Here is a 14,897-nt window from a genome sequence, read left to right as displayed (position 1 = left end):
ATTAAATTTTCCATCATGATAAGTGTACTTTTTATTTTTTTAATTATTATTATTATTTTATTTATTTATTTATTTATTTTAAAGGTTTTATTTATTTATTTGACAGACAGAGATCACAAGTAGGCAAGAGGCAGGCAGAGAGAGAGGAGGAAGCAGGCTCCCTGCTGAGCAGAGAGCCCGACGTGGGGCTCGATCCCAGAACTCTGGGATCATGACCTGAGCCGAAGGCAGAGGCTTTAACCCACTGAGCCACCCAGGCGCCCCATATTATTATTTTATTTAAATTCAGTTAATGAACATCTAATGTATTATTGGTTTCACACATAGAGGTCACTATTGATTTGTATTGCTTTCTGTCAAAGCAGTTCTATTTGAAAGTCTTTGAAATAGAGAAAAAAAATGTCACGGCGCCCTCTGCAGGAAATTTGGCGCAACTGCGGGCGCCTCCTAGGCAACCTCTGGCCTCACCTGAGTTTATGGGTTTGAGACATCCCTGCTGCTCAATCACAGGGGCCTTAAAGAACTTCCAGAAACCCAAGCAAAGCACAACTTTTGGTTCTCTGTCTTGGACCACACCCTTGAGATACATGACAGGTCCAGCCCCAATGCTGGGCTGCCCTCCTGTTCTCCCCAGAGCCCACTGCCCAAAGTCCTGAAAGAATACCAGCTACTAAAATCTGCTTCCCATTTGATATTCATCCTTTAAACCCCAATCTTAAAGTATAGATACAAGTAAAGTCAGTTCAGATTATCCTTACTCCGCTTGAAAGCCATTATGTAGGTTCCGAACTTGGACAGGAAGGAGACTGCGATCCAATGTCACTGATGTTCCTGGGCCCCATGTTCCCATTATTCATTCATTTGGCAGACCCCTGGGAGGGCACAGTGGGGCCTGGCACCATACAGGGCGGGGAGGTGCTCAACTCCAGACAAGACAAAGGCTGTACCCGCTGGGACCCAAATTGACTCTTGTCAGAGTTGAGAGATATGACCCTTTATTTTCACCTTGAAGAAGATGCACAAAGCCGGTCTATCATTCAAAGTCCTTTGTGCGGATTTTCAAACCTAGCTGGTAATGCTTGAAACAGAAAAATTGTTAAACTGAGTAGGGAGCTGATTTCAAGCACGGAGGTCAGGGGCGAATTCCTAACTCTTGTCCACCCTCCCTCAATAAGATATTTGATTTTGCTGGTTTATTCCAAAAAAAGACATTGAGTGTCTTCTAAAAAGACCTTCTCAGCTTCAAACATCTCTTCCCAAGAATATCTGTGCCCTGGGGCACCTGGCTGGCTCAGTTGGAAGAGTATGCTGTTCTTGATCTTGGGGTCGTGAGTTCAAGCCCCATGCTGGGTACAGAGATTACTAAAAAAAAGTAAATAAACTTAAAAAAAAAAAAAAAGAATATCTGTGCCCCATCAGTTGTGGAATAGGAAAAGAAATCAAGGGGATGACATCAAAGCAGGGCCAAGACCAGCCTAAAGCCCCAAACCCTCTCTTAGTTTGAGGGGATCTCAACCTTCTCAGAGGGAATCATCTCTCCACAGGCACCTGACTGCCTCAATCCTGGTCTCTGTCCTCTTCCTCCCTGGGAAGAGAGGTCTGCCCCCGGGGCCTTTAATACAAGAGACCCCAAAACACAACACCAGCCTCTCTTGCCCTGGGTGGATTTTGTCAACAATGTTGTTGAACTTACTTACTCCATCAGAGTAGTTAGTAGGATTCAGTGGGAGCCTGGATGTTTCTCTCTTTCCATGTGGAGCCTGGACTTGTCCTCACCCCTGTAGTGTGGCCCTTCAGGTTTTTAAGATGTCCACAGTGGGATGGAGCAGTAGCAGAGCCCAAACCTGCAGGAGTGCCCCAGCCACCATGTTGAAACCCTGCTGGAGAAGATCCCCTGGTAGGGGTCCGGGGCCTGAGCATGCTCTCCCAACAGGAGCACTAGAGGGAGACAGGCCTGGGAATTACACGACCACACCCCAGCATGGAGACGTGTGTTCCTGGGCCCTACCAGATCAAAAACAAACCCCTCATCCTGTCAATCATTTCTTCAAAATGTGCAAAAATGAAATGGGCAAAAATATGTTTCCCATTGTCGTTACCAAAATAGGAACAAATGTGAACCTCAAATTCTTCACTGACACACCTTATTTCCTTTTCTGGCATCTTCAATCAACATGCTGTGAATCACAACTAGTACAAACTCTCCGGAGGGGAATTTGGAAGAGTGTACCAGATGTCTTAATCTGGAAATTCTATTCCTAGTAGTTTATCCAAGGCAAATTGTCAGATGAATGTACCACGTTTGCCAAAGTTATGAATTGGAAACAACCTAAACATCCATAAATCGAGGATTAAATAGAGTATAATACCTCCACCCAACCAGTGAAACACTATGCTTCCATTAAAAGGATATATGGTGACCATAGTTAATAACATGGTATTGCATATTTGAAAGTTGCTAAAATAGCAGATCCTAAAAGTTCTCATCACATGAAAAAAATCATAACCATGTGTGGTGACAAATGCTGGCTTATTATGGTGGTCATTTTACACTATACATCTATCAAATCATTATGTTGTACACCGGAAACTAAAGAATGTTGTATGTTAATTATACCTCAATAAAAAATGTGGCTTCTAACTATATTGGCTTGTAACTATGTCCATGTTATATTGCTATGTTGGTATGCGGATATTTAATGGAGAACAATTAGCTATGTACTGCAAGATCAAATCTTTGTACATATTCATATATACACTAAAACACTAATAAATACTGTTTTTAAATAATTTCCTATCTTACAAGTTTTTCCAGTGAGCAGAGTCGAGAAAAGAAAAAGCCGTCTATATTTTCAAAACAAAACAAAGCTTCATCCTACCTTATAGAACACTCCGTCTCTTTTTTCATAGGCAAATTTACTCAAGAGTCTGAGAGTTGGAGTTTGGTTTTTTTATTTTTTAATTCACTTCTTAATTTTTTAATTTTTTTTTTTTTTAGAGACAATATGAGAGCATGAGTGGAGGGGGACAGTGCGGGGAGAGGGAGAGAAGGGAGAGAATCTCAAGCAAACTCCCCACAGAGCGTGGGGCCCGTCTCAGGGATCGATCTCACAACGCTGAGATCGTGACCTGAGCCGACATCAAAAGTTGGACGCTTAATCCATTAAGCCATCCAGGCCATCCTGGGCTTTTCTTTTGTTTTGTTTTTAAATCATCTTTTAACTACTTTATTTTTCAAACTTATTTTGGAGAAAATTTTAAACATATACAAAAATAGAGGAAATAGTATGTTGGACCCCACGAACCTCATTCACAGCCATCATTTTTCATCAGTTCTCCCATGCTCTCTACCCCTCCCTGCACTGGATTATTTTGAGACAAATCTCAGACATCATGGTGTTTAATCTGTCAGTGTATCACTTCTAAAACACAAGGACTCTTCTGGAAACATAACAATGCTACCATGATCATGCAAAAACAACAACAAAAACAGTAATGCTCCAAAATCATCAAACAGCCAATCAGTGATAAATTTCCCTGGGACCATCTCTTACAACTGTGTCACCCTGGGTGGGTTACCTAATCTCTTACATCTTTAATTTCATTATTTTAAAAAAGAGAAAATATTGGCTACTTGAGAGTGTCAACTGAGAAAATATATTTATAGAGGTTAGCATGGGATCTGGAACATTCTAACCATTAACTAGTAGCACTGAATGATTTGTGACGTTAGACACTTTCTCACTCACTAGGCCTTTACATGAATTAGCCCTTACGTTGTACATTTCCTGTTCATTTGCTTTGGCCCTTTTTCTATTGGGCACTAAGGATATCAGTCTTTAACTTCATACTTCTGCCCAGCTTTTCAGTTTATTTCATGCCTTTATTTAACTTATGATTACATAGTAAAATATGTCAACCTTTTGGGATGCCTGGGTGGCTCAGTCGGTTAAGTGGCTGCCTTCTGCTCAGGTCATGGTCCTGGCATCCTGGCATTGAGTCCCACATCAGGCTCCCTGCTCGGTGGGGAGCCTACTTCTCCTTCTCCCTGCCACTCCCCCTGCTTGTACTCTCTCTCCCTTTGGCATATAAATAAATAAAATCTTTTTTTTAATGTCAACCTTTCTTTTGTTTTGACTCAATATAAGATACACCTATATTTTCTAGTATTTTGTGATTTCCAATTTTTTTTTAATTTGGCACATATAAACTTTGAGAAACACTTTTTAAATGAGCCCTGTTATCTATTGTTTAGAACACACACACAAAATGTAATCATTCTCTAACTCATGAGCTTACATTTTTTTATAGAATCATGTCTTGCTTAAGGTAGAACTTCTCTATAAATCAGCTCTCTAAGGTATATAAGATAATTTGGGCTTACCATATTCACAGCAATATCAAAAACCAGTTCTTGTCTAGAGCTCAAAATGCTTTTCACAGATACTGACAACTACTCTACCAAGGAAGTACTATTCTCACCTGGATTCTGGGGCTGAAACAATGTGGCTGAGGGAACAGAGAGCTTAGATCCCTTGAACTCATATTCTGCCTCTCTTTCCTCCTCTGAAAAGCGGATCAATGCACGTAAAGCACGTAGAAGAATCTCTGAAAAGTTTTAAGTACTCTGCAAATGCTAACTAGCATCCTCATCACTGCAAGCATTAATGCAGTAATGACAATAGTAAATGCAAAATACTAATTATAGTAAAAATGACAGTATAGTAAAAACAAGATTATTATTACAATATAATAAGAGCCAATGTTCACTGAAGTCTTACTGGTGCCAATAAGTGTTTTACTTGCTGGTAATCTTACAGTGAGGGTACTTCTATTATCCCCTTTTTACACATAAAGAAACTGAGGCACAGAGTTTATGACTTGCTTGAGAAAATCACCTGTTTGGCAACTGTATTCAGTTAGTGAGTTGTGACTGCAGTCCAAGTCGTCTGAGGTCAGGGCCCTCTTTCTGGAACCACCACACTGAGACCCGTGGCTTGTGGACACAGAAAAAGGAGGACCTCCTGGCCTCCCTCACAATTCTTGGGCAGATTTCAGTAGTCTCAAAAGCCCAAGGGGTAGGAGCACAGTGACAAAGAAAATGGCCCTACCTCAACCCTTCCCACGGCCTCAGAAGAAGAAAAGACATTCTTGGCCTTTAGTTAAAACCTTCCAAAAGCCAAAGTTGTCCCCTTGCACGTACACCTGTGAACACCCCTTTCTGCCTGGGAGGGTGGGCCGGGTAAGGGGCGGGCTGGAGGGCATTGCCTCGGCCGCCAGCAGAGGGCGCAGTGGCGCCATGAGGGGTCCAGACACCCGCATTGTCCCCCTTTTTATTTTATTTTATTTTATTTTATTTTATTTTATTTTATTTTTTTGCCAGGTTAAGTCTTGAACTTCATTTTCTCCTGTGTCTCGTGAGAGGAAATGTTTTTCTCTTTCTCAGTGTTTGTCACCCACAGGGTTGCTTTCTTTTCCTCTTGATGTCATCTTTTTACACAGGCAGGAAATTATCTCCATTTAAAACTGCTGTTGGGGAAATTTCTGCTGTCCTGTGGTCATTTGACATAACAAACAAAGCTAATTGACCTGGAAGTTAGATACTCAAAGAAGAGCCATAATAAGTTCCTGATAAAGACTTGTTGATTCAACAAAGCAGAATGTCATGACTGACTGGGTCACCAGCAGTATGCAAAACTGGTGCGGTGTTTTTCAAATTGCTTTGGAAACACAGAAGTTGGTCATGAAACAGGTTGGTGGGCTGTGACCCACATTTTGAAAAATGAGCCAGACTAGAACAAAATAGAATTGAGCCCATAACAAGAAATGGGGTTTCTTTTCCATTCCTCCTGTGTGTGTGTGTGTGTGTCTATACTGAGTTGCCATGTAATTAATCCTGTGTAGTTCGCAGTTTTCAAGATATGAATGTCTTTGGTTGCAAATGCCAGCACTTCACCTATAACCTCAGTCTGAGACTCTAAGTTCGGCACCCCTGGCCTGTCTTGCATGTGGTTCCATCTGGGGTGGGGTGAGACTAAGATGTGGGTCTTCGGGCTGGCCACATTTGATAGATGTGTTGAAAATCATCCAGAGCAAGTGCAACCCTCACGCCTTATAAATGTTTTCATTTTCTAGAAAGATGCTAACCAGAGTGCTGGTGGTGGTGATGATTAGGTGATAATTCTCCCTAGAAGGCAAGTACCTCCTGCTGAAGTACTTCTCTTTGTACACAAAGAGAAGGTGGGAAATAGGGAGTAATAAAGGGCAGAGAGAAATGAGGGTGTGACCACAAAACCATCACAATGAAACCTTTGGTCTCCAGGGTTCTCCAGGTAAGTCAAGGGACAGCATGAATCAATCAAATAAAACGGTAGGTGTCAGTGGCTCAGATTAAAAAGTAATACAGCCACTGAGTAAGAAGGGGAAAAGTTACTTTGCATTGTTCTCACATTTTTTCTACAACTATGATCACAGTCTAGGATTCACCCAGTTTTTCAGGTGACACAATCTCCGGGGGAGTGCCATCAAGTTACAAATATTTGAATGGTGACAAACTGGTTACTTGGTTGTTGTAGAAAAGGGTTTTTCATCTCTAGATTCACAAAAATGTCATTTTCATAGGAGTTCTAAACAAATAAAATTATGAATTATATTTCAAAATTGAGAAGAAGTTTACTCGATGGACTTCTGAGATTTCCAAGATTTGCAGCTGAATGTCTCCTTATGGACAGAGGGGAAGGGGGACACACTGTTCAGGTACAGGCTTCCGTGTAGGACTGAGGCCACCATGGCTCACGGTGATGCTCCACCAGCTCTCACCATGGCCGGCTCTCCCCCATGACTGAGCTGCCAGAGTCCCCACACCAGCCCCACCACACACCAAGAAACTGCTGTCTTATAGGAGAGAAGAAAGAGCAAAACACAGCATATTCGGGCAAAACATTTTGGTACAATGTCTTACAGCTGGGTGTCTCCCTTGACTATTCTGGGCCTGAACTGGAAAAGATGTGCTTTCTCCTCTTCTGAGGTGATAGGAGGTGAGGGTCGAGTCATCTCCTGAGGAAGACAAGAAAACCTCCATCTTATAGTCCAAGCCATCTGATGGTATATCCCTATGGATTCCAGTCTGTTTTGTTCTCCTTTCTCTTTCTATAAAATCTTGTCTGTCCTTGCAGATGTCAGCTGTGCTCCTAGGAATTAGTCAATGGTAGGCAGGCCAGAGCATCTAAGTTAGGCTGTGGCAACTGCCATTAATAAGAGAGCCTCTGAAGAAGGTGGCTCTGGAGGACAAGACCCAGGGCTACAAGGTCTAATTTCCCTTCTTTAGGGGAGAATCTCTCTCTCTCTCTCTCTCTCTCTCTCTCTCTTTCAGAGGACTAAGGTTTGACTTTTATTAAGAGAAATGGCAGCACCCCTTCGAAGCTACCTGGGTATGGAAGGGAGAAGGGTTCCCATCCATCAAGGGCCCCAGAAGAATACCATCTGAGATGTGTGGCCTCCAGCCATTCAGACCGGATGTTCTGCAGTTGTGAGAGCCACGGTCACGCCCAGTCACTTATTCTAAACATCATGGATTTGTCTGCAATAGTCTTTATTCTAAGAGGGAAACCAGGGAGGAATTTTCCACTTTCTCCAGACACAGCCCTGGAGAAACCAACTAAATGAAACATGTGTTGAAGGGAAGTTTATGAAACTGTGAATCAAGATCAAGAGCCAAGGAAAGGTCAGCAGACAGAGCCACAGCAAGCAGCTCTCTGAGGCACTGTGGGGTTCAGCAGGGGTAGAAGACACTGAGGGTCTATGCCCCCACAGTCCCCATGTAGGTCAGACAACTCCTTGTAGCTCTGTGAGGTTGCCAAGCACTTTCGCATGTGTCTTCATCTCAGCTGACCTTCGGGGGAAGACCAGACCTTCCTGGGCCGTTTATTTGATATGACTCAGTCTTCACCTAGGACCTTCTCATGGGCGGACTCACAGTATTTGAGGGGAGAAACCAAAGGAAGTGGGTTCTGGTGCTGACTCAGTCATTATAGGAAGGTGAGCCAAAAGGTTAACTGAGGGGTTCAACACCTGTATTTTATCTTTTCTCTAACCCGTTCACCTCTCACCCCTGCCCCCGGGTCAGTCCTGACCCCTCAGGTTATCCCAAGAGACCTGGGGCCCATCCCTAAGGAATGGGGATAAGGCCCCATTTACCTCACCAAGCTCTGCTGGGGAGACATGAGAGAATTGGTGGTGGCCTTCAGTTTTCATATAATCTGCCTTTTTTTCTGTTATCCATGGACATCTAAACTTTCTTTTCCATGCTTAGACATGAGTCCATCAGCTGGCAAATGAATCTTACCTTCTAACCACCACTTCAGGGACAATTCAATTACTTATATTTTTACCACATTGTATCTCTTTATTCCATAAAAACTCATGGAAATTCACAATGGAATTGCTCAAACTAGTAAACTAGTAACAATAAAATTGACAATGAGATGGGTGTCACCAAGATTCAAAATGGCAAATATTTAGTATGACGCTTAATGCTCCTTTGGTCTCCAGCAGCTTAATTATGGGTCTTAATGCTGAGATTAAATGCTAAAGAACACCTACAAAACAGTGGGAAGGCACATTTCAGGGACTGTGTTATGAATAAAATGGAGGGAGCTCAGTGGAACTCCAGCACCCCTTTCCTGAAATCTCCGTTAGGAATCAGCACATTCTTCAACATGAGCCATTAATGATTTCCCCATTTTTGGCCAAGGGCTAGCTACACAAATGCTACTCCAAGCCCTTCTCTCCCATCACCACCACCCCAACCAAAGAGTGCCTGTGGGCCCCTGGAAGGCTCTGAGGGAAGCAGTCTTCAGGGCAAAGTCTCATTTCAGGAGTGTTTGGATGGAATCGTGGCAAGAAGTGAACAATCCCCAGTAGGGATCTGAGGGAGAAGGGAACACGGTCTGAGAGGTGGTAGGACTCACTGGAGGCCGGGGGAGGGGTAACAGCGCTGTCCTCCAGAGACCTAAGAGCGGGATAGTATTGTCAATTGGATCTCCCAGTTCAGGTACTTCCTTCGGTTCTGTCCTGGGCTACTGTGTGGTAGAACTCCCAGGACCAGGTTTCAAAACTCCTTGAGCCCCCCAAATCAAGACCAAACAGCAAGCAAGGACAATAATCAAAGGCTCCATGGGAGCAGATATCCCTGTGTGGATACCCAGGGGATCGGAAAGTCTGGGAGTCCCTGCGTAAGTGGAAGAGGACACTGGCCAGCAGACCGGACAGGATCATTTGGAAGGTTAGTCCAGCCGAAAGTTAGCCCACAGCACGGGGCATAGTCATAGACCCCATCGATGCCAATACAGAGCAACCCATCTCCAGGGGAGTGTGTGTGTGTGTGTGTGTGTGTGACTTTAAGAAGCTAGTAGAAAATTTAGGAATCTCCAAAAACCATGAGCTGCCTACTGCAAAATATTCAGTGCCCATGGATTTTTTCCCCCTCTCAATTACACTTTTGTCCCTGAATATCATAGCCAGAGTTCTATCAAGTGTGTGAAACCTGTCCATAAATAATATCCACTTATCATCCCCACACTCACATGTGTTATATGCTTTTTCCTCGTGTCATTCCCAATTGATGACAAGCTCAGAGAGGCCAACTGGCTTCTCAAAGGTCCCGCAGGAAAAGCTGAGTTTCAAACACAAGCTCTTTACCACTAGGCAGAGGCCTGGACCCCCAGGTTCCCAAGTGGTTGTGAGGCTCCAGGCAAGAAGTGGAATTCAGTGAAGTTCAGTCCTTTGTGATAGATGTGATAAAGCTGTCCCAGGAAAGGATATAGCCTCGTTCATTGACCTCTCTCATCTAAAACCTCCAGCCATTCAGAAAGATCCATTCAAGAAAGGTAAAACTTACTGAAGAACTTCTTAATCCTGAATGTTAAATTTCCTACGAACCTAAAAATGCTACAGTTTTGCTTACCTCTGGGTAGACACAAGACAGAACAAAACATAAATGTGTGTGTTCCTAAAAAGTCCCAGAGTCGATCAAGGGAAATCACCCAGAAGCCCTGTGTATTGCTAGAAGTCCATTTCCAGGTTTCTAGAAGTCAATTCCAATGAGTGGCTGGTGTCACAGGACTGAGAGGGTAAGAAAAGTTGCCACAGCATAAGCCACAGCACAGTGAGAAGATGGAGGCATCTGTCCCAGCTCTGCCACCAAGTATCAAACATCTTCAGTTTACTCCCTTCACTCTTCCAGGCCCTCTCTGACTAGGATCTGTTTCCCAGTCTTTTTCACATCATGGCACGCACACAAGTAAGGCCTACAGCTCCAGACACACCTTGAGGAAACATCTCAGGAGTCACTGTCGTCAAAGACCTACATCTCATTGGTGGCAGACCAGTAAGGCAGTCCTGGGCTAAATGATGACTACAATACCACAAAAATCCCAAGTCTGTGTTCCTTTCCAAACAACTTCCAGGAGGATCCCCCGAATGGCTCACTCAGCACATTTATCATTAGACCTCTACATAGAATTGTGTAAAATTCTGAGATCACATCCAGTAAGTACAGAAATGAAAGTCCTTCTAGGAAAGGGGTCCTTTTGTCAGGGCCTGGGGACCTTTTTGTGTAAGATGTCCTTGAGGAACTTGAAAAATTCTGTCAACATTCTCAAACTGCACCCAAAATTTTGTGTGTACATACATTTTTTCTAGGGAGATATCCACATTGTTCCTCAAATTATCAGAAAGAGCCACTGTTTAAAAGGACAGAACTTATCGAGATAAGACAAGTCTTATCCATCTTTGAAAACATGTGGCCCTACTGTACAAATCTTGATTCAGAGTACATGGTCTGTCATGAGGAGCATATATACATGCCTGAGAACATCAGCCCTGTGCCCAAATACGTGAAAGGCCAGAACCCTCGAGAAAAGGAGCCTCTTATATAGGACATGAAGCAATAACAATAAAATTGCAATGTGCTGATATAATTCATTGCTATTGCACTAAAAATACACCTTTACATATTTTTAAACAAAAAGAAACATAGGGCACATGTTGGAGGGGAGGGAAGTTTCTGACAAAAAATCATTCCAGCTAAGAAATTCACCAACAGCGCTGGCCTCCCAGTAGTCCTAGGTTTTCAGAAAATACCTTTGCCCCTGATGGATTGGTTTTCTTTTTTCTGACAGCCTCAACTTGTGCTGTGTGGATACAGTCATTTATAAAAAGTTAGTCACTGGAAGATCCTGGAGAATCTCTTTCTAAAATTCACAGGCTACCAGGACAGCCTAACAGAGAACACATCCTAGGGTTTCAGCCTGTCTCCTGACTCATGAGGCTGCTCTGCCTCTCTTCATCCTCCAGAGAGAAAGGGCTTGGGAGGAAGGGGTAGTCTGTAGGGGATGGGATAAGACAAAGTGAAGGGCAAAGCGCCACTCTGTGGGTGCGGCCACAGAGCCTTCTCCAGCATCAGCGGCAAGCTCCAGGTATAAGCAGAGGACAGAAAACTGAGGGGTGAGGGGAACAGAATGAGGAACACACCAGTGGCCATCCCTTCGCTTCTGGGTGCACCAAGAGAAACAGCTTCCTTTACTTGAACGGGCAAATTCTCCAGGAGGAATCGTGACTCCCATGTTGCAGAGAGAAACCAAGAAGCAAAGGGTTCACAAGCATCTGATTAGAAGGACCCCGATAAGCTTATTACTTTTGGTGGTTGTCTCTTGTCCCTGTAAGATTACCTGATATCCTTCACCCTGGGAAGAAAGAAAGAAAGAAAGAAAGAAAGAAAGAAAGAAAGAAAGAAAGAAAGAAAGAAAGAAAGAAAGAAAGAAAGAAAGGAAGGAAGGAAGAGAGAAAGAAAGGGAGAGAGAGAGAGAGAGAGAGAGAGAGAGAGAGAGAAAGGGAGGGAGGGAGGGAGGGAGGGAGAAAGAAAGAGAGGGAGGGAGGGAGGGAGAAAGAAAGAAGGAAGGGAGGCGGGACTACATAAGAAGAATGAGACAAAAAGCAAATATTACACGTGAATCTTAAGGATCTGTGGCTAAGTGCAATAAGCCAGGCACAAAAGGACAAGTCCTGTATGATTCCACTTACACGAGGAGCCTAGAGGAGCCAAAATCATAGACAAAGAAAGCAGAACGTTGCCAGGGACTGTGGGCAGGGGAGAGGGGTAGTTAGTGTTTGGTGGAGAGAGAGTTCCAGCTGGGAAAGATGACAAAGTTCTGGAACCGGAGGGTGCTGATGGTGGCACACAACAGGGTGAAAGGACTTACCACCACTGAACTGTACACTTATAAATGGTCGCAGTGGTAAATTTTGCATGACATATATTTTACCACAATTTTAGAAAATCTTTAGGGGCGCCTGGGTGACTCAGTTGTTAAGCCTCTGCCTTCGGCTCAGGTCATGATCCCAGGGTCCTGCGATGGAGCCCCACATCGGGCTCCCTGCTCAGCAGGAAGCCTGCTTCTCTCTCTGTCCCTCCCCCTGCTTGAGTTCTCTCTCTTTCACTGTCTCTCTCTCTGTCAAATAAATAAATAAAATCTTTTTAAAAAATCTTTAGAGAGCAAATATTAAATAAAATAAAGAGTGGCCTCATGTTAAGTGAGAACCAGCATAAGATGACAAAGAAATGTGTCATGTGGGGTGCCTGGGTGGCTCAGAGGGTTAAAGCCTCTGCCTTCAGCTCAGGTCATGATCCCAGGGTCCTGGGATCGAGCCCCACATCGGGCTCTCTGCTCAGCAGGGAGCCTGCTTCCCCCTCTCTCTTTCTGCCTGCCTCTCTGCCTACTTGTGATCTCTGTCTGTCAAATAAATAAATAAAATCTTTAAACAAAAAAAAGAAAGAAATGTGTCATGTTGGGTCACCTTAGAGCATAGATGCTAGAAGACTGGAGTAGGCTCTTTATCATCTCAGAGCCCACCAGACACTCTATGCTATCTGCAGCCTGTGAAGGCCACCTGTTCCTGCTCTCTGCCCCTGCCCATACACTCCGCTCTTCTCTGCAGGCTGGGATCCCTGTTCTCCCAACTCACCCCTCCTCCTTTGCAGTCCTCCTCCCCTGTCCTGCCCACTGGCTGACCCCCATCCAGTCCCCATGGACCCTTCACTAGGGCCATGCCTTAGACTGCTTGGGCCACTATCGCAAGATACCATAGGCCAAGTGGCTTCTAAACAAAGGAAATTTATTTCTCACAGTAATGGAGGCAAGAAGTCTGAGAACAGGTGCCCTCGTGGTCAGGTGGGGACCTTCTTTCAGGTCACAGACTTCTTGCTGTGTCTTCACATGGCCAAAGTGGCAAGGGATTTCTTGGGCTATCTTCCATGAGAGTACTAGTCCTATTCAGGAGGTCTCCGCCTTTCTGACCCGATCACCTCCAAATGGCCCTACCTCCCAATACCATGACACTGGGTGTTAGGATGGCAACATGTGAATCTGGGCAACATAAACATTCTGACCCCAGGAGGCCACTTGTTAGAACTTGACGTCCTCAACCACGGAATGAGAGTGTTGCACTCTATCTCAGCTCCTCAGGTCAGGGTCTTTGAAAGTAGTGATGAATTTCCAGCTAAATTTTAGCGTCAAAAATCCTTGTGCCTTGTTAAATCATAAATGCACCTGTGATGAGGGGATGCTGGCTAACCTAAAGATTTCTTTGTTTTATGTGGACTAGAATTGCATCATCTTGGTGTGCTAATTGTGTCTCTCATGCTGCTCAGAATCCCAGCCTTCAGAGGCCAGCTGGAGAAAGAAATGAAGTGTTACTTATTTTGATTGGACAGATCAAGTCTTTCAAGGCTGGGGCCCAACAGGAGTGTGATTAATGGACAATCCCAGTGGGGCCACACTTGAGCCACACTTGGTCCCCACAGGTCTGTGTGACCACTACATGCTTCCAGTACCCATGTGCTAAGATTATGGTCAAGAAAAATTGCAGTTCTCCTTGCCAGCCCTCTCTAAGCCCACAGATTACCTCCTGCCATCCCCTAACTTCCGTCTCTGGCCCCACAGATGCCACACCACGCACCAAACTTCTTGACATTTCACCTGCCACTCTACAGTCCTCCATGTCCCATTCCCCAGGGGCTCTGTGTATGGGGAGTGCCCATTAGAGTCCATAAGTGAATGAAGGCCTTCTGGAAGAGTGACATCTTTCCCTAATGAGGGAGCTCTGACCCAAACAAGCAACAGATAGAGGTCCTGCCACAACAAGGACACAACGGCAAGCTTCAAGCCGACGGCCCAAATGCCAGGCATCCATGCCATCCGTGAACCACCTCATGCCAACAATGCCATCACAGGTCACCAACCCCATGTCGGCCCTCCACTAGCCAACCAGGAGGGGTCAGGACGTGTGCTTCAGTGGCTGGGCGGAAGAAGATGGTGGAGGCCTTTTGGGTGGCATGTGGTACCTCACTTTTTTCCAGAACTTGGTCTTGGCACACTGTGACTGTTCTGTGAGGTCCCCGCTCCACTGGATGGCCCCGTGCTTCTGCTTGATGTACTGAATTGACTGCGGCATGGCCGTGTAGTCCTTGACCTTCTCTAGTTCAATCAAGATGACCTTCATCCCGTCCTGGATGAGTGCATTGTAGACTGCAATTTGTTCTTCCGACATGTTCTTTAACACGTCAAAGCTCAGGGATTCGGGAACTAAGACAATGATCAGCCTCCGGCATAGCTTGATGTTTTCATCGACGACGTTGGCCACCGCTGGAAATAAAGAAGACACAGACTATCACATGAGTGAAAGAACCTAGATTCATCTCTGAGAATATTAGAAATGGGTCCTGGAAGGACAACATAGATTTTAAAATAAATGTCACTTAGGAATGGATAACAAAAGTGGTTTTGTTTTGCTTTTTTAACTTTTATCATATCTTCTGTGAAACCTTTCTGATTTTCCCT

General features: G+C 44.4%; 1 protein-coding gene across 3 annotated transcripts in view; it reads right to left on the bottom strand.

Moving 5' to 3' along the window:
- Positions 1–13,897: 13,897 nt before the first annotated feature.
- The window catches only part of IL1RL2 (interleukin 1 receptor like 2), a 35,693-nt gene continuing 34,693 nt past the window's right edge, over positions 13,898–14,897 (bottom strand). For all 3 annotated transcript variants that reach the window (XM_032840424.1, XM_032840423.1, XM_032840422.1), the window contains one exon: positions 13,898–14,702. In XM_032840424.1, the coding sequence (XP_032696315.1) occupies positions 14,335–14,702 (368 nt within the window). In that variant the 3' untranslated portion in view covers positions 13,898–14,334. The remainder of the gene's footprint in view (positions 14,703–14,897) is intronic.

Source organism: Lontra canadensis, unplaced genomic scaffold (assembly GCF_010015895.1).
Source record: "Lontra canadensis isolate GAN:19392208 unplaced genomic scaffold, GSC_riverotter_1.0 scaffold112, whole genome shotgun sequence".
Taxonomy (NCBI): Eukaryota; Metazoa; Chordata; class Mammalia; order Carnivora; family Mustelidae; genus Lontra; species Lontra canadensis.
The sequence above is the reverse complement of the archived record's forward strand: the minus strand, read 5'-3'. Positions and strand labels throughout refer to the sequence as shown.